General features: G+C 45.1%; 1 protein-coding gene, 1 long non-coding RNA gene and 1 pseudogene across 4 annotated transcripts in view; 2 read left to right on the plus strand and 1 right to left on the minus strand.

The window, feature by feature from the left end:
- Positions 1-717: 717 nt before the first annotated feature.
- On the minus strand, positions 718-2,504 carry LOC308466747 (beta-1,3-galactosyltransferase 2 pseudogene; annotated as a pseudogene). Its single transcript has one exon. The product of its transcript is annotated as a beta-1,3-galactosyltransferase 2 pseudogene (transcript).
- An 11,925-nt stretch (positions 2,505-14,429) lies between these two features.
- Positions 14,430-15,402, plus strand: LOC308466817. Its single transcript, XR_013980975.1, has 2 exons — positions 14,430-14,499; positions 14,534-15,402. It is a non-coding gene; the product is annotated as an uncharacterized lncRNA (long non-coding RNA).
- A 2,922-nt stretch (positions 15,403-18,324) lies between these two features.
- LOC308466736 (beta-1,3-galactosyltransferase 1-like) overlaps positions 18,325-25,475 on the plus strand; it is a 38,217-nt gene continuing 31,066 nt past the window's right edge. The window contains exon 1 of one of the 2 annotated variants that reach the window (XM_080987883.1): positions 18,325-20,109. In XM_080987883.1, the coding sequence (XP_080844009.1) occupies positions 20,033-20,109 (77 nt within the window). In that variant the 5' untranslated portion in view covers positions 18,325-20,032. The remainder of the gene's footprint in view (positions 20,110-25,475) is intronic. The other variant, XM_080987885.1, reaches the window with a different exon arrangement.

Raw genomic sequence — 25,475 nt, forward strand, 5'->3', positions numbered from 1 at the left:
CAAATAGAGCAATATTGGACCTCTGAGAAGTAGAAGCATGCATATGTACTCAGTGCTTGGTTTGGGCCCCTTTTGCATCAATTACTGCCTCAATGCGGCGTGGCATGGATGCTATCAGCCTGTGGCACTGCTGAGGTGTTATGGAAGACCAGGATACTTCAATAGCAGCCTTCAGCTCTTCTGCATTGCTCAGTCTCATGTCTCTCATCTGTCTCTTGGCAATGCACCATAGATTCTCTATGGGGTTCAGGTCAGGCAAGTTTGCTGGCCCATCAAGCACAGTAATCCCATGGACATTGAACCAGGTTTTGGTAGTTTTGGCAGTGTGGGCAGGTGCCAAAGTCCTGCTGGAAAATGAAGTCTGCATCCCCATAAATCTCGTCTGCGGAAGGAAGCATGAAGTGCTCCAAAATCTCCTGGTAGACGGCTGTGTGGACCCTGGACTTAATGAAGCACAGTGGACCAACACCAGCTGATGACATGGCTCCCCAGATCTCTTTTCTAATGAGAGCACCTTTTGCATCTCATTTGGAAACCCAGAGTCTGGAGGAATAATGGGGAGGCACACAATGCCAGATGCTTCAAGTCCAGTGTGAAGTTTCCACAGTCTGTGTTGATTTGGGGAGTAATTTAAAGCAGATCAGTAGAAGTTTCCTTCACAGTAGGAAGCCATACTCCACATAGCACATGCCTCTTTGGGTTGTTGCCATTGTGCAAAAGACTTATTTGTCAACTTCTGTTGCTTTTTCATATATATAAAAATACATTGCCCGACTGTGAGTGTGACGGCCACTCCCTGCAAGGCCCTGTCCACCTGACCTAGGGAGCAAGGTGCACACTCACCAGCCCTACTGAAGAGGCTCCTCATGAAGCCGGAGGGACAACGCCCAGCTATTGCACACAAAAAATGTATATATATTTAAAAACCCAAAATCCCGAACAATTGCTTTAAAATATAAAATTCCCCCTGGATGGGCATGCAGGACCCCCAAAAAGAGGATATTTCCGGGAATTCCTGGACGTATGGCAATCCTACGTAGTGCCACATCCGCATGGCCTGAGGGTTGCTCTCTTCCAGTAGGTGAGGTGGTGGCTGTGATGATCTCAAAACTTTGAGGTTGTCAATTTGGCACATTAGTAGCGCAGTGGTCAGTTCAGAGCAGACCAAACAAGTTGCTATGGGCAGCTGCAGAGATTCTACGGGGAGGAGAGCACAGAATCTTCCTTCTTCTCTGAGCCATCCTTCCCTTTCCTCATTGCAATTTGTTGGCATGGATTTGTCCATTGTACAGGAACATGCCCGCATGGTGCCAGTCCTCTATGCCAACTTCTCCACAAGAGGCTGTGTGTCTGTTCACCTCCCTCCATTTTAACTCTTGCAAGTCTGATTCTGGTCCCGAAAGCCAGGCCAAATCTGTAGCAGCTCCTCTGGGACCACCAGAGGATGCACCACCACCACCTTGGAGAGCTTGCACTTCTCATACTTGACATGGAACGTCTTGAAGAGACCCCCGGGGGTGTTTGTCACACTGATGCCCAGCTCATACAGGCAGATTCCCATGAAGGCATCTTCCATGTTAATGACCTTGATGGTCTTTGCTACCTGGTAGATCTTCTTGGCCAGATCCCCAGAGAACACATACCCTGGGCCTGCGCAGTAGGGCGGGTAGGTCTCATTGGGGTACACCTCCCGTGGCACATACCACTTGTAGGCCTTGTTACGCACTGGCTTTGAATTCCTACAGATGTACCCTGTCATGTAGTTCTTCTTGGGTGGCAGGTGAGGCTGCAGCAGCTGGGACACCATGTAGTTCACATTGAGAAAGATGTCAGTGTCTGCCTTCACCACGTAGGTGGCATTGGGGCAGAACTTGCTTATCCACTCCATGCCCATCAGAGTCTTCAGGGTAAGGTTGTTGTAGGTATCTAGAAAGTCCTGCTGAATAATGTCTTTGTGGATGGAACTCTCCTCTTCCAAAAGGGCCTGGAGCGGGTATCCAAATTTTGGGTGGACACCCGTCAGAAAGAGACGAAGAATGGAAACCCCAGGCACTGAGCTCTCGTTGCCCCACGTCTGCCGGATGGCCTGCCTCGTGGCAAAATCCTGGGGCTTAGTTATCACCAGCAGGATCAAGAAAGGGCTCCTCTCCCGGCATTTCTTTGGCTCATTGAGAAGGAACTTATAATCAGTGGAATAGACAACCTCCAAGGGATGCCGCTTGGCCACTGGTTGTGGTGGTGAAATCAGACCAGAGGGCTTGGTCTCCTTTGTCCTCTCCACTGCAGATTCCCATTCAAATACCATGGCATTTTTACGATCGCCTGTGGAATCTGGGCCGCCCTTGAGCTTGATGTTGTGCGGTGAGAAAAGCGTCTCAAGAGACTCCCATTTGTTCTTTGCAACAAGTAGGAAAAGGAAAATAGAGCAGAAGAGGACCACAGTGGGCAAATTCTGCAGCTTGGTCATGAGCATCTTCCTGGCACCTTCCATACTTTTGGTGGGCAGGAGGAAGGCACTTGCAGACTACATGGGTGGGGGAGAGATCCTGGCCACCTCTATCCTGTTTCCAAAAGCAACCTGCAAAAGAGAAGCCCAGTGAAAGGGAGATGAATTCTGTTTTTTTTTCTCTCTCTCACTGTGTGTGTGTGTGTGTGTGTGTGTGTGCGCACGCACACAAGGGGAGCTTTGGGGATCAGGCTGGGCGCATGGAGAATCAGTCTGCCAACTGCCGACACACTCAAGACCTGCTCATAACACCTGCCTTCTTGCCCTTGCAATCTGTTTCTGGAAGGAAAATATGCACTCTCAGGGATTGGCATTATTCACTCAACCCATCTATTTACAGATCCACTGGAATCAGAATAAAGTGTTATATGAGTTTATGGGTGCCAGACTCCTGAACTCCTGGATACAATAAGTGTTAAAATATAAGCCAGACCAGCTTCCTGATGAGGTAATCACCTGGGTGATGAGCCATTAAAGGAAAAGAAAGGGAAGGGGCTCTGTCTGAGACAGCAAATGGGTGGGGCCCCTCCCCCAGCTTAAAAGACAAAGTTAAAGTTTGGGGGACTGTTTTGTGAACTAGAGGAAAAGCTGCAGGCTGGAAAGGCACAGAGGGAGAGCATGATGTTTGATTTCTGCTGGGATCCACAGCTGTGGCTACGGGAGAAACAATAACTCCATCATAGGCTCAGGTTGTATATATGTATGTGTCAATTAACCATGTAAAGACCACACCGTCTCCACTGTGCCTCACTTTCAAAAGGAAACACAAACTCTGGGTAAAGTGCCCAGCTGGGTGTGTGCCAGGGTGTCTGGTAAACTGAAAAGCTTGCTCTGGTGGAACAATTGCCATTGTGCTACATGGAATTCTCCCTGTATTTCCAAATTAGGCCGTAAAATTTGGAATGCACTGAAAGAGCAGCAGCATAAACAAAAATTCAGCAGGTGCAGGAGGCAAATTAAGCAACACAGGTGGTCTAAATCTCAACATGTTCAGAGCGCTACGTTATTCATCTGAAACAGGAATAGCTTACACGTTGTACATGTGATGCTAAAATGGCAAACTTTATACACATTGGGTGGAATTATTTATTAATGCTATATTATCTGTCTCCTGAGAAATCTCTATGTGGGACAAGACGCTACAGGTAGAACTGGATATGGAACAACTGATGGGTTCAAAATTGGGAAAGGGGTACAACAAGGCTGTATATTGTCTCCCTGCTTATTTAATTTATATGCAGATTTCATCATGTGAAAGGCTGGACTGGATGAATCCCAAACTGGAATTAAGATTGCTGAAGAAATGTCAACAACCTCCTGTACTTGCCCTAATTGGCAGGCTACGTAGGCTATATTTGGCCTCGGAATACTGAGGCATCTAATCATAGCCTGCATTTTATCAAGGCTTATAGTTTGATTAGGGTCTGTATTTTAAAATGAGCTTAAAGAGTTTCAAATGTTTTATGCCAGGCAGAAGACCAGCTGCCTAAGTACTTTGGCAAGATGTTTATCCTCCTGGACAAGGGGGCCCCCTGATTTATAGCAGAAAACAATTCTCAAAGTCGTAAAAGGAAATTACAGGCTGAGAGCAAGGTTACACCACCCTACATAATTAAGAGTTGGTAAATAGTAAAACCATTAAACTTGAGCCATATCTTTCTAAGGTTAAAGGCCAAGAGCAAATGGAAAAGAAAACAACTGGCTGGAGAAAGGGGAGTGTAAACAGAAGAAGAGGCTTTTTCCTATTTTATTTTGAGGCTGTAAACTGATTCCTTCCTGTTACTTTGAGAAGGTTTATTCTTCTAAAAAGCTATCTATGATAATGTATGAAATATACTGGCTTAAATGTAATTATGCAAAGGATCTAGAAAGAAAGAAATGTTAAATTCTTATTTCATAGAGTCATATTGCTGTAGGAGACCAGAGGGGCAAACGAGCCCAGCCCCCTGCCAGACAGGAGACGCCATCGAGCACTCCTGATATATGGTTGTCAGGCCTTTGTTTAAAGACCTTCAAAAAGGAGATCTTTCATTGATGATGCATGAGAATGTGAACCCAAGAGCTCTGACATCTGTTTAAGATAAAAATTTAAAACTATTAACCATCTGTTTTGGAGGGCAATAGGGCAAGGAGGGCAAGAGGTGAGCTGGTAATTAAGGTTCCTTGTTGAGACAAATGTAAGATATATGACTACTTATTTGTCATTTATAGATAGAAGAATATATAGCTTTTTGTATCCCATAAAAGGCAATAGGAAATGGGTGTATCTTTTAGGATTGGTTATAACAATCAGCCAATAGGAAATTCAACCAGGCTGATTGGACAGAGGCAGCCAAAGGAGGAGCAAGGGAGCTGGGCTGAGGGAATATAAGTGCTGGCCATAATGGCAGGAGACCAGGCCAGAGCTTGGTAACCATATACCACTGTGCCTCTCATTTATTTGTCTGACAAATAAATTATTATTTTAATTTCTCTATTGCTGCGTTGAATATTTCATTCCAGCTAAGCGTTAACCACAAGCAGGGTGCTACAATACCATTAATGAAAAACGAAGCGACTACGAGTGCTGCCTAATAATGGGGTGAGAGTTCCATAGTTTGAAGTGAAGAAGTACTTTCTTTCATCTGTCCTAAATCTTCCAACATTCAGCTTCATTGAATGTCCACAAGTTCAAGAGTTATTAGAGGGAGAAAAGGCTTTCTGAATCTGCTTTTTCTATGCTATGCATAATTTTTATAAACTGCTGGAAGGAGCAGGTCTACAGCTCGAGGGTACTTCTGAATTGGACCCTGTCACTCAGGAACAATCACAATTGGTAAAACTTGGAATAAAAAGGAAGAAACCTTGCAAGAATTGACATCTTCACTGTGGTGATGCACCCAAGGCAGGAGAGATTTAGATTCCCCCTAGTTTTCATTTTCTGTTTGCCCTGCCAGAGCAAGAGAACAAAATTTATTTTCTTTATAGATACATGTTCCCAAATACTTTAGTTATCAAAGGGAAACATTGAAGCTAGCTAAGTTGCAAATCAGATTTTGCTTCATTAGTCTAATTCTCCCCAAACTTCAGGCATCATTTCCTCTGGGTTAGACAATAAAAGCACAATTTCATGTGGGAAGAAAGTGATCGTGTGGACTTTAACCTTGTATATCAACACTCCAAAACTTTACATTGTGCTTTATTGATGCTGTTAAGGGTTCGATGGAAAGAGCAAACAATAAAACAATAGCCGGGCGATGTTCCTCCGGCCTCATGAGGAGCCTCTTCAGTGGGGCTGGTGAGTGTGGGCCTCACCCCCTAGGCCAGATGGACAGGGCCTTGCAGGGAGTGGCCTTCATACTTATGGCCGGGCAATATTCCTCTGACGTCATGAAGGCAGCCCTGTTTAGGAAAGTTTTTTATGACTGATGTTTTAATGTATTTTTAACCCTCTGTTGGAAGCCACTCAGAGTGGCTGGGAAAACCCACCCAGATGGGCAGCGTAGATATAAATAATAATAATAATAATTATTCACCTCTTCAGTAGGGCTAGTGAGGGCCTTGCAGGGAGAGGCCCTCACGCCTCACAACCAGGCAATGTTCCTCCAGCCTCATGAGGAGCCTCTTCAGTGGGGCTGGGTGAGTGTGGGCCTCACCCCTTAGGCCAGGTGGACAGGGCATTGCAGGGAGCCACCTTTACTCCTCATAGCGATGTTATCCGGCCTCATGAAGGCAGCCCTGTTTAGGGAAGTTTTTAATGATGGATATTTTAATAAATTTTTAACCTTCTGTTGGAAGCCGCTCAGAGTGGCTGGGGAAACCCAGCCAGATGGGTGGGGTAGAAATAAATTATTATTATTATTATTATTATTATTATTATTATTATTATTATCAGCCTTTTCAGTAGGGCTGGTGAATGTGGGCCCTGCTCTCCTCTCCATCTCAGGACAGGAGTCCAAATAGTAATAGATCAATCAACACCCCCCTTTCCCTTTTCTTTTTGGTTAATATCCCTCCTGAAGAGAAGAATTCTGATGAACTTAGAAGCTTGCTCATTACTTTCAATCCATCTTAATAAAGGAGCTTTGCTGCTGTCGCTCTTTGGGTTTTATCTCGTGGGCTGCCATGGACCAATAGGTGTGCCTGTATTGCTTTCAGATTCATAGTGATTAATATGTTCCCTTCTCTGGTAACCTCCCGTTACATACGCTTCAGGTTACAGACTCCGCTAACCCAGAAATAGTACCTCGGGTTAAAAACTTTGCTTCAGGATAAGAACAGAAATCGTGCTCCTGTGGTGCAGTGGCAGCAGGAGGCCACATTAGCTAAAGTGGTGCTTCAGGTTAAGATCAGTTTCAGGTTAAGAACGGACCTCCGGAACGAATTAAGTACTTCATAGAATCATAGAGTTGGAAGAGACCACAAGGGCCATCGAGTCCAACCCCCTGCCAAGCAGGAAACACCATCAGAGCACTCCTGACATATGGTTGTCTTATGTACTTAACCTGAGGTACCACTGTATTGCTTTCAGATTCACAGTGATTCATATGTTCACTTCTCTAGTTCTGTTCTTTATGCTATTTGTTTAAAAGGTTGGTTTATTTGCAGCTCAATAAACTGGAGACTCTCCTCTTGCTTCAAGAACTTGTTAACCCTGTTGTTAAATATAGTTTTGATAAACTACTTACAGGTCTTAATTACTCGCGAGCATTTTGCTGAGATCCTTTGCTGCCCTTGCCCTTCTCCAGACTTCAGTCTTGGCTGACTTGCCTGTTCTGCTTCTCCACCAGAAGAAGCAACAGCTTTCTGCTGAATATGGAGAACTGGTCCAGACACACCTGCGCTTGTTTCGGGTCTTTCCACGTCTTTTTTCTTTCTTGCAATTTTGCCAAAAAGCAAAAAGCAACTTCCCCTCAACAAAAACTCAACAACGTTTCCCTCCCCCAAAAATTCAACAACTGCCGCCCCCCCCCCCCAAGCCACTTCAGCAACTTTTGTGTCCTGATTTTCACTGTTTGAAATATGGCAACCTTAGACTAGGTCTCCTCCAGAGACAGTATAAAAACACAAGGGGCTGCCATATGAGAGACAGAGGGCTCAGCCCCCAGCCCACTCACCCGCATACATCTCCTGGTCACCTTTGGTGACCAAGCAAATGGTTAAATAAATACAAGCCTGCTCTATGAAACACCTTTGCCATCATCAATTTCAAAGGAAATATCATTCAGTGCTCCAGGTATTTGTTCTCTCCCTCCTTGAGGGCCTTTCTACCCCTCTCCCATTCTCTTCTCTCAGGTGAGCACTTACCTGCCTGATGCGCTGTTCACTCAAGGTCACCAGCTGCCTTTGACAGAATACTCCGGCTGCATGTCAGCTGCAATTTACCTTTCCCCGGGGAGGGTGTGGCAAAAGAGGAAGGGGACAACGCCTACGTCATCCAGCTAAAACAGAGGGGAGGGAGCAGGGACTCTGCTTCCAAGAGAGTCTTTTTTCCAGGACCATTGAAGCACCTGGAAAGACTCACCACCTGCATGCCAATCCCATGCTGAATCTCACACACACACCAGAAAAGAAGAACATGCCCCTCAGAACCCAAAGCCAAACACAAGAACAAGATGAAAGGGATAACTTTATTTTATACAAATGTATTTTATATAAATGATTATTTTATATAAATTATATACATGTGCCAATGGGTGTTATCATAATGCATATCCTCCATCATTTCTCCAAATAGGGATGCCCTGTTCATTCATTCAATAATAATAATAATAATAATAATAATAATAATAATACCCTGCTCTGGGTGGTTTCCAACATATAATAATAATAACAACAATAACAATAGCAATAGCAATAATAAAAATAATAAAAATAAAATAATAAAAATAATAAAAATAATAAAAAATAATAAAAATAAACATTAAATGGGATGCGGGTGGCACTGTGGGTTAAACCACAGAGCCTAGGACTTGCCTATCAGAAGGTCGGCAGTTCGAATCCCCACGTCGGGGTGAGCTCCTGCTGCTCGGTCCCAGCTCCTGCCAACCTAACAGTTCGAAAGCACGTCAAAGTGCAAGTAGATAAATAGGTACCGCTCTGGCAGGAAGGTAAACAGCGTTTCCATGCGCTGCTCTGGTTCACCAGAAGCGGCTTAGTCATGCTGGCCACATGACCCGGAAGCTATACGCCGGCTCCCTTGGCCAATAAAGCGAGATGAGTGCCGCAACCCCAGAGTTGGCCACGACTGGACCTAATGGTCAGGGGTCCCTTTACCTTTAAACATTAAAAAAACTTCCCACTTCCGGGTCTCCACAACATGGCAGGCGGACCACGAATCTGACAGCTATGGCAGATTCGGCTTTGTGGAGTAAAGGGGAAGAGGTGATACGCCTCCCCGCAAAACCCCAAGAGGAGCATTGGGGTGTCCTGGGATCCTGCGGCTCACTGATGGCGCTGCAGTGAAAGGAACAGAGTGGGGGGGGAGGAGCCAAAGGCGCTGGTGAGCTAGGCACCAGCACAGCTCCACAGAAGCAAAGCCTCTGATCCAGTCACGAGTGGTTACCTTTCCAGCATACTGTGCCAATTGGAAGGTGAGGAAATATTAAGGAATTAATTAATTTGCCTAATTTCGGCAAGAAAATGGGAGTGATAAAAGGAAGTCCGCTCCCATTACTGGTGCTATAGGCACAAAATATATGTGTGGATGAAATTTACTTTGGAAGAGAAGTTAACTAATGAACAATTAGGATTACAAGACTGCCCCCAGCTTCCGTTTATGCCAAGATTTTCTAAAATAATGATCTGACCTGAACTCTAGTTGAACTTGGACATAGCACACGGTGAGATTGAACTTGACTGAAAATGGAGGTTAAACCCGAGAAGATTATAAGGTTAAGAGTGAAGCAGGATCACCTGGATGAATTTTACCCTTACAGTTTCTATAAAATCAGCTATCCATATATATCTATATATATATATATATATCCATATATATCCATATATATAAACCATATATCGTTATGATGATTTCTATATATTCTTTTTTTAAAATATAATTTTTATTAACAAACCAATCGAATCACATTAATTCCAAATTACAAAGCCAATTTTTTTAAATTTTTGTTGGGGGTACCCATGCTTCGAGCTCAGAAAGGGACCCAAACATCTCTCTTGCTGCTGCTTTAATATTCACAGTTCTGTCCAAATAGTATTCACAGTTCTGTCCAATCTTCTCTTTATTGTTTTTCTCATCTTCTTGTTGTTATCATATATTCCTTTCTTTGTGACCTCTGATAGTCTCCCAAGCGGGTTGAAAACAAATGTTGTTATATCGTGTGTGAATTTTCCGTTCCTCCAAGAGCCATATTCAAACAGACAGACGCCATTTCAGCACTTCCGCACAAAACATTCTTTAAGTCTGCCCTTTAATCCTCGCAGGCCTGCGCTCTCTCCTCTCTTAGGGGGTTCTGCCAGGTCAAACTCACAGTCCGATATAATAACAAAACCATGGTCTCCTCCCCCTCGATCGTAAATCTTGCCACCAGGCCTGCCTCCTAACGAGTCTCCTTTTATAACTGCGTCATTCCAAAGGCCTTTCATTCCTTTCCAAATATTTCACAAGCCATGTCTTTGATTAGTAATTCATTTCCACACAGTTCTTAATCCTCCCTCTTATAATCAGTAATTGCAATGATTCTTCCTGGGGGGGGGGGATTGTTAGGTAATCACATAAGGTAAAAAAAGAAAAGTCCCCCCCCCATTCCGTCCCGTTCCGACATACTGACCCTTTGATGTGTCTTCTTCTTGATTTATTCCTGTTGAATCCAACCCGTCGCTCCACTTCACAGAGGTCACTTTAATTAGCAGTCTTAACTCCCGTTCTTCACTCGAAATATGTGCATTTGCTTCTCTCTAATTGTTTATTTTGAGCTGCTGCAACCAGGCCGCGCGATCAGAGATAGCGTCCGGGAGAGCCGACCCACACGGGTGCTGTGCGCCTTGTGCCCTCACCCCCTTCTTTCGAACTTGGGGGTGATTTATGGCAACCGCAGGCAAGGCAGTGTTCCCCATTCCCTTGGGGTAACAAGGGAGGCTGCATACTCCCATATCAGCCGCTTAATTACCTTGTGTGAGCCGGAGAGATGGTATTGTCGGTCATCTTCCAATGCGCCCCTAGCGGCCCTCCGATGATTTCTATATATTCATGTATATGAAGGGTGTTTGAATCATGAAGGCTTCTGCAGAGCTAAGAGCGAAATGCTTAGAATTTAGAACTCCAAAATGACCTCAGCCCCATTTCTCTCCCCTTGTTCTTCTAATGCACCCAAACATAGTAGGAAACAATAAATCTGATGTGCTGGCCATTTCCTCCGTCCAGGCAAGCTCCTCAGCAGCTAAAAACAGGAAAACGCTAACCACAATGTCCCCGTTTATAACAGATGTTGTGTAGGAGGGTTATCAACACAGTAAGGGGCGAATAAGTTTCTTTTCTCCTTTCTTACTATAAAATAGGGGAAAGGTCAGGCTGATGTACCATCTGGGGAAAGCAGAAGTTGGGAGGAATTCTTTACATGGTCAAGGGCAAGGTTTATGCATCCGCTCATTGGTTTTATTTTTGCTGCCATATGCGATTGTATACGATTATGTCATGTTTTATGATGTATGTACTCAGGTATAAAGCCTCAGGGCGCTAGAGCTATGACGCCTTTGGAAACCATTCCACTGGGTCATTATTGCTCAGCAATAAAATACCACTTTCTTTTTCTCCACTGCTGCGTCTGTCAATTCTTGGACACAATTTGAGTGGGTCACAGGTACTTTAAAAATCCTTGCTACAAGAGTACTTTAAATTTTCCCTTCTGGGGAAAAAGACTGGACTGACTCTCTGGAAACTATCTCACTTCTGTGAAAGAGTTTCAGAATTTATTTGACTGTTGAAGACGTTCAACTTAATGGAATTACAATTATGTACTTGCTTTATTGAAAGACACCAGCTGGTTAAAAATCAAGACTAAAAGAAGAGGATTAGCCATTGCTAATATTGGACTCAATTAGACCCAGAATAGACTCAAAATAAAAGTTACAATTGAAGCAAAGACCTCTAGCTAATTTCCTTTGCAATAAAGAGTTGCCCCATTGTATCAGGAAAAATTCTGTCCTTAAGGTACCAGGAAAGGCCTTACTCCTTATCTTGTTTACCACAAACCAGAGTGTATGCATAATAAGGCCCACTCTCCTTCACGTGCTGCAAGGTGATACTTAGAGTCTTTGTTCTGCCTCTAATGCATATGCAATTAGAGTTGCCCATATAAGGATCTCATTAGTAGAATGTGTAATTCTAGGATTGGACAGAAGCTTATGCGTATTCATGCCTTAAGAATTGTATATCAGAGAGCACCTGCTCTGTAAGCACTGCTCAGAATTTGGAACCAATTCCTCTGAGTCAACTTTACTGGCCAATAAAGACAATAAATCCTCACTCTTTCCTCATGGCAGGGCCGGTCTTGATTACTGTTGAGTTAGATGTGCAAAATACGACAAAGGGGTAAATAAGCCCACCCATTTATTCCCCATCTCCAGTAGATTTTATTAAAGCTTAAAAGAACATGTACAAATGTTAATATCAACTACAAAATAACTTTTTACAATGCAAAAAAGCATGAAAAACTCTAATCTAAATTTAAAAAAAAAACAAAGGAAGAAGAAAGAAAAAGAAAAAGAGAGAGAGAGTGAAGGGGAGAGATTCTGATTCTACTGGCGGTTCCCTCGCTGCGAGAAGCCAAGTTACAGGGAACCAGGCCTCCCACCAGGTGTCAAAGAGAAAAATAACTGCCAAACTTTTAGAAGACATCTGAAGGCAGCCCTGTTTAGGGAAGCTTTTAATGTTTAATAGGTTATTGTATTTTAGTGTTTTGTTGGAAGCCGCCCCGAGTGGCTGGAGAAACCCAGCCAGATGGGGGGTATAAATAATAAATTGTTGTTATTATTATTATTATTCGTCAGTCAGCTATATTAAAAAAATATTCAAAACATGCACTCCAAGGTAACCCTCAACTATTCCACTTATAAAACAATATTTTATTCGGTCCACAAACCCAGATATCACAAATTCAAGCCCACCAGCTTCCGGCTAGAATAAGTTCTTTATAATGGGGAACTTTACTGCATAATCTATCCATTCTTAAGGAAATCAGCCCTGAGTGCTCACTGGAAGGACAGATCCTGAAGCTGAGGCTCCAATACTTTGGCCACCTCAGGAGAAGAGAAGACTCCCTGGAAAAGACCCTGATGTTGGGAAAGATGGAGGGCACAAGGAGAAGGGGACGACAGAGGAAGAGGTGGTTGGACCGTGTTCTCAAAGCTACCAGCATGAGTTTGACCAAACTGTGGGAGGCAGTGGAAGACAGGAGTGCTTGGCGTGCTCTGGTCCATGGGATCACGAAGAGTCGGACACGACTAAACAACAAATTACTTCATAAGAAGTTTGTTGTGAACCAAATCCCTCCCCCCTCATTTAGGGCTTATTCTGGCTTGAAATCCATTGGGGCTCATCCATCACACATCCCAGGCCTATTCTGCATACCTTTCTCAATTATTTTTTGAATCCGTACTTGTCTGCAAAACACTGCAGCATTCTTAGAGTCCTTTGGAGGGTATTCCTCTAAGTGCTCTGGCACTTCAGAGGTTACTTGGTAAAAATGGGTTGGATGAGGATTCAACTGGAACCAATCCTACCTTGAAGGAGACTAAAAATCAATTTGCCACCACTTTCCCAAAAAATGTAGGCATTCAAGACAAACTGAAGTGAGTTGAGGGAGGGCATTTTCCTAAAGGGGGAAAGAGGCGAGAAGAGCAGTCCAGCTTCTGATGCCATAGCAACACCTAGTGGCAAAATCAGGCATTTTGAGTACCTTGACACTTTTGCCTTTTCTTTTACTGGAAAAAGGGAAGGGGTAATGCTGACTAGAGGGACATGAGTGGCGCTGTGGGTTAAACCAGAGAGCCTAGGACTTGCCGATCAGAATGTCGGCAGTTCGAATCCCCGCAACGGGGTGAGCTCCCGTTGCTCAGTCCCTGCTCCTGCCAACCTAACAGTTCGAAAGCACGTCAAAGTGCAAGTAGATAAATAGGCAGGAAGGTAAACGGCGTTTCCGTGCGCTGCTCTGGTTTGCCAGAAGTAGCTTAGTCATGCTGGCCACATAACCCGGAAGCTGTACGCCGGCTCCCTCGGCCAATAAAGCGAGATGAGCGCCGCAACCCCATAGTCGGTCACCTTTACCTTTTAATGCTGACTAGAGCTGGTGCAAATGCAAGCTAAGGAATTTAGTTAAAGTCAAACCAAAAAAAGCAGCTTTTTGGCAGTATTCCCTTCAAAATGGCCGAAAATATAGTAAATATAATTTCAATTTTAAAAAATACATTGTACACAGCTCAACAGCAGTATTCCATCGTGTTTATAACGAAAAAGGTGGAACAGAAAATCTAAAATTTCAGTGGAGAACCTGTGGCCCTCCAGGTGTTGAATAATTGCATGTGTGACCGTTGACTTTGTAACCTCCTCCCCCAAATCTAAAGAAATGGCTTGGGTCAGAGAAACCTCTTCTAAGGATCAACAAAATTCACTATGACATTAAGAACAAGGATTAGGTTTAATAAAAGTTGAAGTGATATATTTTAACACTTTATTAAATTAAAGATTGGGTTTAAAAAAGTGGAAAAGAAACTGCTGGACAAATAATATGGATTGGAATACAAAAGAGGGAGGTATGAGGAAGTCCAGAAAATAAGTAACTTAAAATGGGGAATGAAAAAGAGAGTTTGTTTTTAATTGTTACGTTTTGTGTTTTTATTGTTAAATTTTGTATTTTTTTTTTTTGTGTGTGTGTTGTTTTTCTTTTTTCTTTGTTTAAAACCTTAATAAAAAATTATTTAAAAAAAAAAAAGGATCAACAAAATTCACGAATAGGGTGGCCTGTGGCGGTAACGGCTAGGGTGGAAGAGCTGAAAAACAGGTGGGAGCACGTGGTGGAAACAGGTGGAAAACAGGTGGGAGCACGTTTATTTCTCTTCCATGACTGCTAATGTTTCTTTTCCTCAAGGAGCTTTCGAGTCTGTCACAATGTGCGAGAAGCTTCGTGCAAATTCTTCAGAGGCAAATAATGATGCTAAACAGGGAATCCAGAAAATGTTTCCATCTTCCTCTGTTTAGGTTGCTGAGTTGTAGCACTTCAAACAGAAGTGGAGTGACAGATATGCTCATGGATGTCCACATGGGTATTTCAGGGAGAAACTATGCCACAGCCATCTTTGGGGCATTGCAGGAACAATTGAGGCAGGCACCTTCTCTGGGATAGAGACAACAGAAGGCATTTGCCTGGCAATCCTGGCTGATGGTTCCTATCAGGTCTAGAAAAGGAACGTGCGTTGCGCTGTGGTCTAAACCACTGGGCCTCTTGGGCTTGCCAGTCAGAAGGTTGGCAGTTTGAATGCACATGAAGGGGTGAGCTGCTGTTGCTCTGTTCTACTGAAGAGGCTCCTCATGAGGCCGGAGGAACATCGCCCGGTTGTGAGGCATGAAGGCTGCTCCCCACAAGGCCCTTTCCACCTGGCCTAGGGGGTGAGGCCCACACTCACCCAGCCCTATAAAAGAGGCTCCTCATGGGGCTAGAGGAACATCACTGTTATGTATTGGGTTTAACACTTTTAATGTTACAAGGCCTGTTCTCACCAATCGTATAAGCGTTGGTAGACGAACGTTCTAATGGCAAGTAAGCTCATGCACTTTCAACTGTCAACTGTCAATGGTCAGTTCATGTTGGGGCTTTTATTGTGTAGTCCTGTGAATTTGGATTTTGTTTTCCTATGAGTCAGCCATTGTCACTGACAATGTTGAATAAACTTAGTTGAGGAACTTATACTGCCTTGGGCTTCTGACTTTTCCCAAACATTTAACATTGGAGACGAAGGTGGGATACATGAGCTTCCACCGGTTACCAGAGGCCGAAGACGGCACTGCAGCACCGCCACCTGCCGCCTCGCAGTAAGCGTGACCTCACCGCCACGCTGGACTCAGCAAACAGTCCCGGAAACGAGACCGCGCCTGCCGCGTCTTTGCAACCACCCACAATCGCACAAGCAACTGCTCCAGGTCTGAGGATGGCCATCAGTCATATTCGGCCAGCACCGGACTTCAATATGAGCCATCCTGCAGAATGGCCACAGTGGCTCCGACGAATAAGGAGCTACGTCCGACTACAAGGCTTCGCTAGGGAGGCAGACAAGGTGGATGTGCTACTGACAGTGCTGGGAAGTTCCTCTTTCACTCTACCAGAAGGTCTGATGGCACCCAGGGACATAGAGGCATGCACGTTTGATGAGCTGACACAGGCTATGACAAGACACCTCGTACCTCAGCCAACTAAGAACCACCACTGCTACGACTTTTGCACAGAGAACAACAAGTGCAAGAGTCAGCGAGTGAATACATCACAGCACTCTGGGCGATTGCGATGTATTGCCAATTCGCTGACATCGAGGAAGGACTTCTTGAAAGGTTCATCAGTGGCATGCTAGACAGCCGTCTCCGCCGCAAGCTGCAGGCAAAAGATGACATCACGATGATGGAAGCAATGAATATGGCCACGGCCTTTGAGAAGGATAATGCTCATGAGGCAGGCCACAGCCCACCTACCGAAAGGAGAACTCACCACATCCAGTGAGACCGGTCGTCTTCCATAGATTCCCACAATGAGGATGTCCACCGAGCTTTGGACCGATCCGACCGACACCACCGTTCCCAAGCTACGAGCGCATCGTCGAACCAGTGATCATCTGACGCACCTTGAGGGACCTGTGCCAGCTGCGGAGAAAACCATGAGCGTTGGACATGCAGGTTTCGGGACGCCACATGTCGCTGCTGTGGGAAGACTGGGCACATTGGTCGAGTCTTCCGCTCCAAGACCTCCGGAGCAGAACCCCAGCAACGTGTCCACGAGGCCTACATAGAGGAGGAGTTACAGTCCACCTCTCCAGCCAGGGTACTTCAACTTCCGTCTCCGGGGTCCAATAAGCTTAGGGTACAACTCAAGATAAAGGGAACGCCGTGCACTATGGAGTTGGATACCGGCTCATCCTACTCCATAATATCTGCTAAGATTCTGAAAGAGCTTTGCCCTAACGGCGGTCCTCCTCTCCGCCTGGCTCCCGTAGTGCTACGGGACTTCCAGAGAAAAAGAATCCAGCTAAAGGGGATGGGCACCTTCAAGGTCCAGTTTAAGAAGTACACCAAGAATTTGAACCTCATCATAACTGAAGGCCCATTCACTAGCCTTCTAGGCCTAGCATGGTTCAGGCTGTTAGGCTTAGGTGTTTCAGGGCTTAATCAGATTTCCCCAGGGGCAGATTTCGAATCGATCTGCCAGGAATTTCCATCAGTCTTCATTGGAACCCTGGGCCTGTACAACGGACCCCCGATTTCCCTACGGCTCAACCCCACGGTGCAACCCATTCGGGTTAAAGCCCATAGAGTCCCGTTTGTGCTTAAACCCAGGATTGATGAGGAGCTTGATTGCTTAGTCGCCCAAGGAGTCTTAGAGCCGGTAGTTTTGGGGACCTGGGAAACCCCAATTGTCACACCGGTTAAGCTGGACGGCTCAGTCCGTATCTGTGGCGATTACAAATGCACCCTGAACTGGGCCTTACAGGACCATGTGTACCCAGTTCCGGTGGTGAGCCACGTGTTAGCAACCCTGGCTGGAGCCAAGATCTTCAGGAAGCTGAATTTAGCGCAAGCTTATCAGCAGCTAACCATTGAAGAGGTCACCGCAGATGCCCAAACAATCGTGACTCATAGGGGTGCTTTCAGGGTCAAACGCCTACAGTTAGCGTGGCCCCAGGGTTATTTCAGAGTCTAATGGACCGTCTCCTTAAAGGCATCCCCGGAGTCACACCGTTTTTCAATGATGTGCTGAGCACCACATCGTTGAGAGAGGACTTTGCTGCCAGATTACGGATAGTACTCCAACGCTTCCAGGCAGCAGGACTTAAGTTAAAACAGAAAAAGTGCCTGTTGGGAGTGAGCAGTGTGGATTTCCTGGGGTTCTGGGTTGACGCGGATGGCCTCCATCCAGCAGAGGACAAAGTGCACACCATTTGCGACGTCCCAGACCCAAAGAGCAAGGCAGAGTTACAAGCCTTCTTGGGACTTCTTAATTTTTACCACATGTTCCTGCCACACAAGGCAGCCATAGCTGAGCCTTTGCACAGGCTCCTGGACAAAAAAGCGCCGTGGGTCTGGGGCCCTTGACAGGCCAAGGCGTTCCGAGGGGTCAAAGACTTGCTTGTGTCCAACTCAGTGTTGGCACACTTTGATGAAAAGCTCCCGGTGGTGCTGGCTTACGACACTTCCCTTTATGGAGTGGACGCAGTACTGGGCCACCAGCTTCTGGACAGGAGGGAAGTTCCAGTGGCTTACTTCTCCCAAACTCTCATGTCGGCGGAGCACAACTACTCCCAGATCGACAAGGAGGGTTTGGCAATAGTTAAGGGAGTCAAAAAGTTTCAGGACTTCCTTTATGGTCGGTCTTTCACTATTGTTACCGACCACAAGCCACTCCTGGGACTCTTTGCGCCCGACTGCCAGACACCCCAGATGCTTTCGCCACGAGTATTGCGCTGGTCCATTTTCCTGGCTGGTTACCAATACTCACTACAGTACCGACCCGGGAAAGCCATGGGTCATGCAGATGCACTCAGCCGCTTGCCACTGTAGGAGAGCGGCCCTGACCCTACTCCTGCCCACCAGATCCTGTGTATGAAAGACTTACCAGACCAGCCCTTGCATGTGAAGGACATTGCTGCTGCAACTGTGAAGGATAGGCTGTTGTCCTGCGTCTCGGACTGGGTGGGGAGGGGGTGGCCCAGGAAGCCGGGTCCAGAATTTTCATGCTACACAGCCCGCAAGGACGAGCTGTCTACTCACCCACGATGTGTGTTATGGGGTAGCTGTGTTATAGTCGTCGTCCCCCCATTAAGAAAAAAAGTCTTAGAAGGGCTGCACGTGTTTCACCCGGGGATCGTCCAGATGAAGGCATTGGCCTGTAGCTATGTGTGGTGGCCGGGCATAGATGCAGAGATAGAGGGTTGGGTGAAATATTGCGAGCCCTGCCAGGTCTCCTGGCTGGATTCACCCAAGGCACCAGTACAGTCCTGGGAGTCCACACAGTCCCCATGGTCCCAGGTGCACGTGGATTTTGCAGGGCCTTTTCAGGGACAACACTTCCTAATAGTGGTCGACTCTCAGTCCAAGTGGCTCGAGGTGGTGCCGACCTCAACCGTGTCCACTAGAGCGACTATAAACGCACTCAGGAAGCTATTTGCGACGCATGGCTTGCCAGACACACTGGTGAGTGATAATGGGACCGCTTTTACTTCGGCGGAATTCAAAGAATTTGTAACCAAGAATGGAATCCTCCACATTCGTTCCGCTCCTTTTCATCCGGCCACTAACGGCCAAGCTGAACGCATGGTCCGTACTACCAAAGATGCGCTTAGGTGCATAGTGCATGGAGATTGGACTCTCCTGCTAGCAGAGTTCTTATTGGCCCAACACATCACCTCAAGCGCAGTGACCGGCGGGAGCCTGGCGGAGTTACTTATGGGGAGGAGGCTCACTACCCCATGTGATTGTATGCACCCCGACCGGGCTCTTGAGCAACGGCCATCCACTGTGGTGTGGGGGGCTCCAAGAGGGTTCTCCCTGGGGGACACTCTACGTCTGAAACTATGGGCCCGGACAGGGTTGGGTCCCAGGTATCATTGCCCGCTGTACAGGTCTGGTTTCCTATGAGGTAGGTTTGGAGGGGGGACTGGTTTGGAAGAGACACCTCGACCAGATCAGAGCCAGGGCATCTCCGAACACGGAACTTCAAGCAGAACCAGAGGTCAGAGAAATATGTACATCAGGAGATTCTGTTCACAAGCCAGGGTGGGAACCAGATGGGTTGCCGGTGACTGAGTTACCCCAGCAGGGTGACTTCTGGCCGGAATCCTCAGTGGCTCCATTGGCAGTGACCCCTTCCATTGGCAGTGACCCCTTCGGAGCTGACTGCCCCACTCAGACCACAGGTACCGGAGGAACCTCCCGGGTCACCACTCAGGCACAGGAACCGCCACGGTCCCAGCGGGAGCGGAAAAGGCCGGCACACCTTGATGACTATGTTTGTTCCTTTTGTTAGGAAGTTGGGGGGAGGAGTGTTATGTATTGGGTTTAACACTTTTTATGTTACAAGGCGCGTTCTAACCAATCGTATAAGCGTTGGTAGACGAACGTTCTAATGGCAAGTAAGCGCATGCACTTTCAACTGTCAACTGTCAATGGTCAGTTCATGTTGGGGCTTTTATTGTGTAGTCCTGTGCGTTTGGGTTTTGTTTTCCTATGAGTGAGCCATTGTCACTGACCATGTTGAATAAACGTTGTTAAGGAACTTATACTGTCTTGGGCTTCTGACTTTTTCCAAACGTTTAACTATCGCCTGGCTGTGAGACATGAAGGCCGTTCCCTGCAAGGCCCTTTCCACTTGGCCTAGGGGGCGAGGCCCAAACTCACCAGCCCTACTGAAGAGGCTCCTCATGAGGCCGGAGGAACATCGCCTGGCTGTGTGTGTGAAGGCCACTCCCTGCAAGGTCCTCTCCACCTGGCCTAGGGGCAGGGCCCACACTCACCAGCCCTATTGAAGAGGCTAATAATAATAATAATAATAATAATAATTTATTATTTCTACCCCGCCCATCTGGCTGGGTTGCCCAAGTCACTCTGAGCAGCTTCCAACAGAAGGTTAAAAATATATTAAAACAACAGGCATGAAAAACTTCCCTAAACAAGGCTGCCTTCATGAGGCTGGAGGAACATCGCCTGGCTGTGAGGCGTGGAGGCCGTTCCCTGCAAGGCCCTGTCCATGTGGCCTAGGGGGCAGGGCCCACACTCACCAGCCCCACTGAAGAGTCTCCTCATGAGGCCGGAGCAACATCGCCCGGCTACTGTTTTATTGTTTATCCCCTATTATTTGCTCTTCCCATCGAACCCTAAACAGCATCAATAAAACACAACATAAAGTTTTGGAGTGTTGATATACAAGGTTAAAGTCCACACAATCACTTTGTTCCCACATGAAATTGTGCTTTTCTTGTCCAACCCAGAGGAAATGATGCCTGAAGTTTGGGGAGAATTAGACCAATGAAGCAAAATCTGATTTGCAACTTAGCTAGCTTCAACATTTCCCTTTGATAACTGAAGTATCATGTATCTGTAAAGGAAATAAATTTTCTCTCTTGCTCTGGCAGAGCAAACAGAAAATGAAAACTAGGGGGAATCTTTTTTTTTAAAAAAATCCTTTTTATTGAATTTTCTATAACATATACAAACAAAATTATTACTCTAAAGTTCAAACAATCATATTTCTACTTATTTACTACACGCTGTATCCCGCGCGGACTTCCCTCCCTCCCTTCATCCGGCTTTCGTATTTAATTTTCTCTTTCACAGATTTTTAATTACATTCTACAAGACTTATTTTAATCCTGCTACAGTCTTTGAACTTCTACAGTTATTACATATATATTCAACAGATTTACTCCATTCCTTTTTGAACTTTGTTTCCTCTGGTTACGGATCCTGTGGGTCAGTTTTGCTAATTCTACATATTCAACCATTTTTGTGTGCCACTCCATTAGTGTTGGTATTTCCATTTTAGGGCTACTAAGATTCTGGCAGCAGTCATAGCGTACATAAATAGTCTATCATCTGCCTTTCTTAATTCATCACCTGTCATCCCCAGCAGAAAAGCTTCTCGTTTTTTTGGGAAGGTATATTTAAATAATTTTTTCAATTCGTTATAAATCATATCCCATTCCCCCCCCCCCATCTTTTCACATGTCCACCACTAAACTAGGGGGAATCTAAATCTCTCATGCCTTGGATGCATCACCACAGTGAAGATGTCAATTCTTGCAAGGTTTCTTCCTTATTATTCCAAGTTTTACCAATTGTGATTGTTCCTGAGTGACAGGGTCCAATTCAGAAGAACCCTCAAGCTGTAGACCTGCTCCTTCCAGCAGTTTATAAAAATTATGCATAGCATAGAGAAAGCAGATTCAGAAAGCCTTTTCTCCCTCTCTCCCTCCCTCACTTGAACTTGTGGACGTTCAGTGAAGCTGAATGTTGGAAGATTTAGGACAGATGAAAGAAAGTACTTCTTCACTTCAAACTATGGAACTCTCACCCCATTATGAGGCAGGACTTGTAATTGCTTCCTTTTGCATTAAAGGTATTCTGTGGACAAATATAGCCTGCCAATTAGGGCAAGTACAGGAAGCAACAATTGTTTTATTATATTTTTATTGCCTTGAATGTGGTGTTTGCATAATAAACCTCACATTGGTAAACGAATGTGTTCAGGTCCGGGAGAATTACCGTATTTTTTGCTCTATAAGACTCACTTTTCCCCTCCTAAAAAGTAAGGGGAAATGTGTGTGCGTCTTATGGAGCGAATGCAGGCTGCGCAGCTATCCCAGAAGCAGAACAGTAAGAGGGATTGCTGCTTTCACTGTGCAGCGATCCCTCTTGCTGTTCTGGCTTCTGAGATTCGGAATATTTTTCTTCTTCTTTTCCTCCCCCAAAAACTAGGTGTGTCTTGTGGTGTGTTGCGTCTTATAGAGCAGAAAATACGGTATATGTTTAAATGAATCACATCTTACTTCACGTCACATTAGTCTCTTTATTCTTTCAGCCAAGCCACAGAGAAAGTGTACCCTAACACTTGTGGGGGTGACTAGAGGTTGAAAACTGGCAGAAACCATACCCTCCAACATTTCTCTGATGAAAATAGGGACATCCCATTCCATAACGATTATTTTACTATTTATACCCCACAAAAAAGATTCCCTATACAGAAATGCCTTCAGATGGCTCCCTGGTCAGATAACTCCATCCCCTTCAACATTTCTACAATGAAAATAGGGGCATCCTAAGGAAAAGCAAGACATTCTGGGATGAAATCAGAAACCAGTATGGCTTCTCTAAATCAAGGATGTCCCTGGAACATAGGGCCACTTGGAGAGTTTGAGAAACTCAGGTGATGCTCCAGTTTCTCCACTTGATACAGACTCTCAATATTTAAAAGCTGGGCAGCTCTTTGTTCCGGAAAGTGGTGGTTAATTGATTTTTAGTGTGCTTCAAGGTAGGATTGGTTCCAGTTGAATCCTCATCCAACCCATTTTTACCAAGTGACCTCTGAAGTGCCAGAGCACTTAGAGGAATAACCTCCAAAGGACTCTAAGAATGCTGCAGTGTTTTGCAGACAAGTACGGATTCAAAAAATAATTGAGAAAGGTGTGCAAAATAGGCCTGGGGTGTGTGATGGATGAGCCCCAATGCATTTCAAGCCAGAATAAGCCCTAAATGAGGGGGGAGGGATTTGGTTTACAACGAACTTCTTATGAAGTAATTCGTTGTTTAGTTGTGTCCGACTCTTCGTGACCCCATGGACCAGAGCACGCCAGGCACTCCTGTCTTCCACTGCCTCCCGCAGTTTGGTCAAACTCATGCTGGTAGCTTCGAGAACACTGTCCAACCATCTCGTCCTCTGTCGTCCCCTTCTCCTTGTGCCCTCAATCTTTCCCAACATCAGGGTCTTTTCCAGGGAGTCTTCTCTTCTCATGAGGTGGCCAAAATATTGGAGCCTCAGCTTCAGGATCTGTCCTTCCAGTGAGCACTCAGGGCTGATTTCCTTAAGAATGGATAGCTTATGAAGTAAAGTTCCACATTATTCTAGCCGGAAGTTGGTAGGCTTGAATTTGTGATATCTGGGTTTGTGGACCAAATAAAATATTGTTTTATAAGTAGAATGGTTGGGGGTTACCTTGGAGCGCATGTTTTGAATATTTTATATATATATATATACCTGACAGATGAAGAATCAGAATCCCTCCCCTTCACACACTCTCTCTCTTTTTTCTTTCTTTCTTCTTCCTTTATTTTTGTTTTTGTTTAGATTAGGCTTTTTCATGCTTTTTTGCATTGTAAAAAGTGATTTTGTAGTTGATATTAACATTTGTATATATTCTTTTAAGCTTTAATAAAATCTACTGGGGGGAGGGAATAAATGGGTGGGCTTATTTATCCCTTTGTTGTATTTTGCACATCTGACTCAAGAGTAAGGCCGGCCCTGCCATGAGGAAAGAGTGCGGCAGCTGCCTCAGGTGGGAAATATGAAGGGTATGTCAGTGGAGAAAGTTCTCCTTGTTTGTACGCTGGGCAGCCTGTCCTGCACCCACTAAACTAGGCCACTGACCTCAAGGTGCAATGGAGGATGTGTAAATCAGATTCAGTGGTTTGCTGAGCTTTTATACATGAAGTGGAAGATGGCATCTTCTTCCCCTTTGCTTCAGGCAGAAAAGCACCTTGATTTTCATGGGAAATTTTCATTGCTTGGATAACGTCATATTTGTTTTGCTGCTGCGTAATGGGCACCTCCAGTTCTGTTACCTATCCTGGTCTTTTCAAGCACAACTTGTTTGAAATGTATATTTCATATTATGATTGCTTTGGGATACAGCATTATGCAGACCCTCAGCCAAGTCTATATTTTCCAGGCACAGTCCCGGATTTACAGAAGCCATCTGATTTGATCTTCGAATGTCCCGCTTTTCCTTAAGACATCCCTATTTTCATCAGAGAAATGTTGCAGGGTATGGAGTTATGCGACCCTTGAGCCAAGGAGATAAGTACAGTGGTAGTTCAGTTGTTGAACGCAATCCATTTCCGAAGACCGTTCAACTTCCGAAACATTTGACAACTGAGGCGCAAAGGTTGCAGACTTTGCAGTCTGCAAAGTCAATGGAGAAAATTTAAAAAACACAATGGAAGCCGTTTAACTTCCGAGGCGCGTTCGAAAACGGAAGCATTTACTTCTGAGTTTTCGGTGTTCGAAAACCAAAACGTTCTGCTTCCGAAACACTCAAAAAACAAGGTACCACTGTAACTGACAACCTTTAGAAGACATCTGAAGGCAGCCCAGTATAGGAAAGTTTTTTTGGTGGGGGTAACATTTTATTAATTTTCCAAAAATAACAGCACAAATAAAAATAACAATAAACAGATTTTTAAACCATAATTTTGCCTGACTTCCCTTTACTCCCCCTCTCGCTTCCATTGTTTAGTACTCATTCATGCACGTCCTTAAAAACCTTATATTCTTAATAATCCAATTTTAAACCTTCTTCATCTTGTTACAAGTGACTTTTAGAAGTTTAGAACTTTTAGAAGTTATGCTAACGTAAAAATCTATAGGTAAAGGTAAAGGGACCCCTGACCATTAGGTCCAGTTGTGGCCGACTCTGGGGTTGCGGTGCTCATCTCGCTTTATTGGCCAAGGGAGCTGGTGTACAGCATCACTAAGCCGCTTTTGGCGAACCAGAGCAGCGCACGGAAATGCCGCTTACCTTCCCGCCGGAGCGGTACCTATTTATCTACTTGCACTTTGACATGCTTTCGAACTGCTAGGTTGGCAGGAGCAGGGACCAAGCAATGGGAGCTCACCCTGTCGCAGGGATTCGAACCGCCGACCTTCTGATCAGCAAGTCCTAGGCTCTGTAGTTTAACCCACAGCGCCACCCGCATCCCTCCAAAAATCTATACACCAAGCTTAAAAAATATGCATTAAACATTTGACCCCCCCCCCCACTTTTAATTCAAAGTCTTCTTTTCTTTCTAGGGTTTCAAGCTAACTGATTTGTCCTGCGTAGTTCAGTTTATTTTGCCAATCTTCTTTATCTTCAAATGTAGCACCCTGCTTGTGGTTAACGCTTAGCTGGAATGAAATATTCAACGCAGCAATAGAGAAATTAAAATAATAATTTATTTGTCAGACAAATAAATGAGAGACACAGTGGTATATGGATACCAAAGCTCTGCCCACTCCAGCCCTGATGG

The sequence above is a fragment of the Podarcis pityusensis genome (genome assembly GCF_964106645.2).
Source record: "Podarcis pityusensis genome assembly, chromosome: 17".
Taxonomy (NCBI): Eukaryota; Metazoa; Chordata; class Lepidosauria; order Squamata; family Lacertidae; genus Podarcis; species Podarcis pityusensis.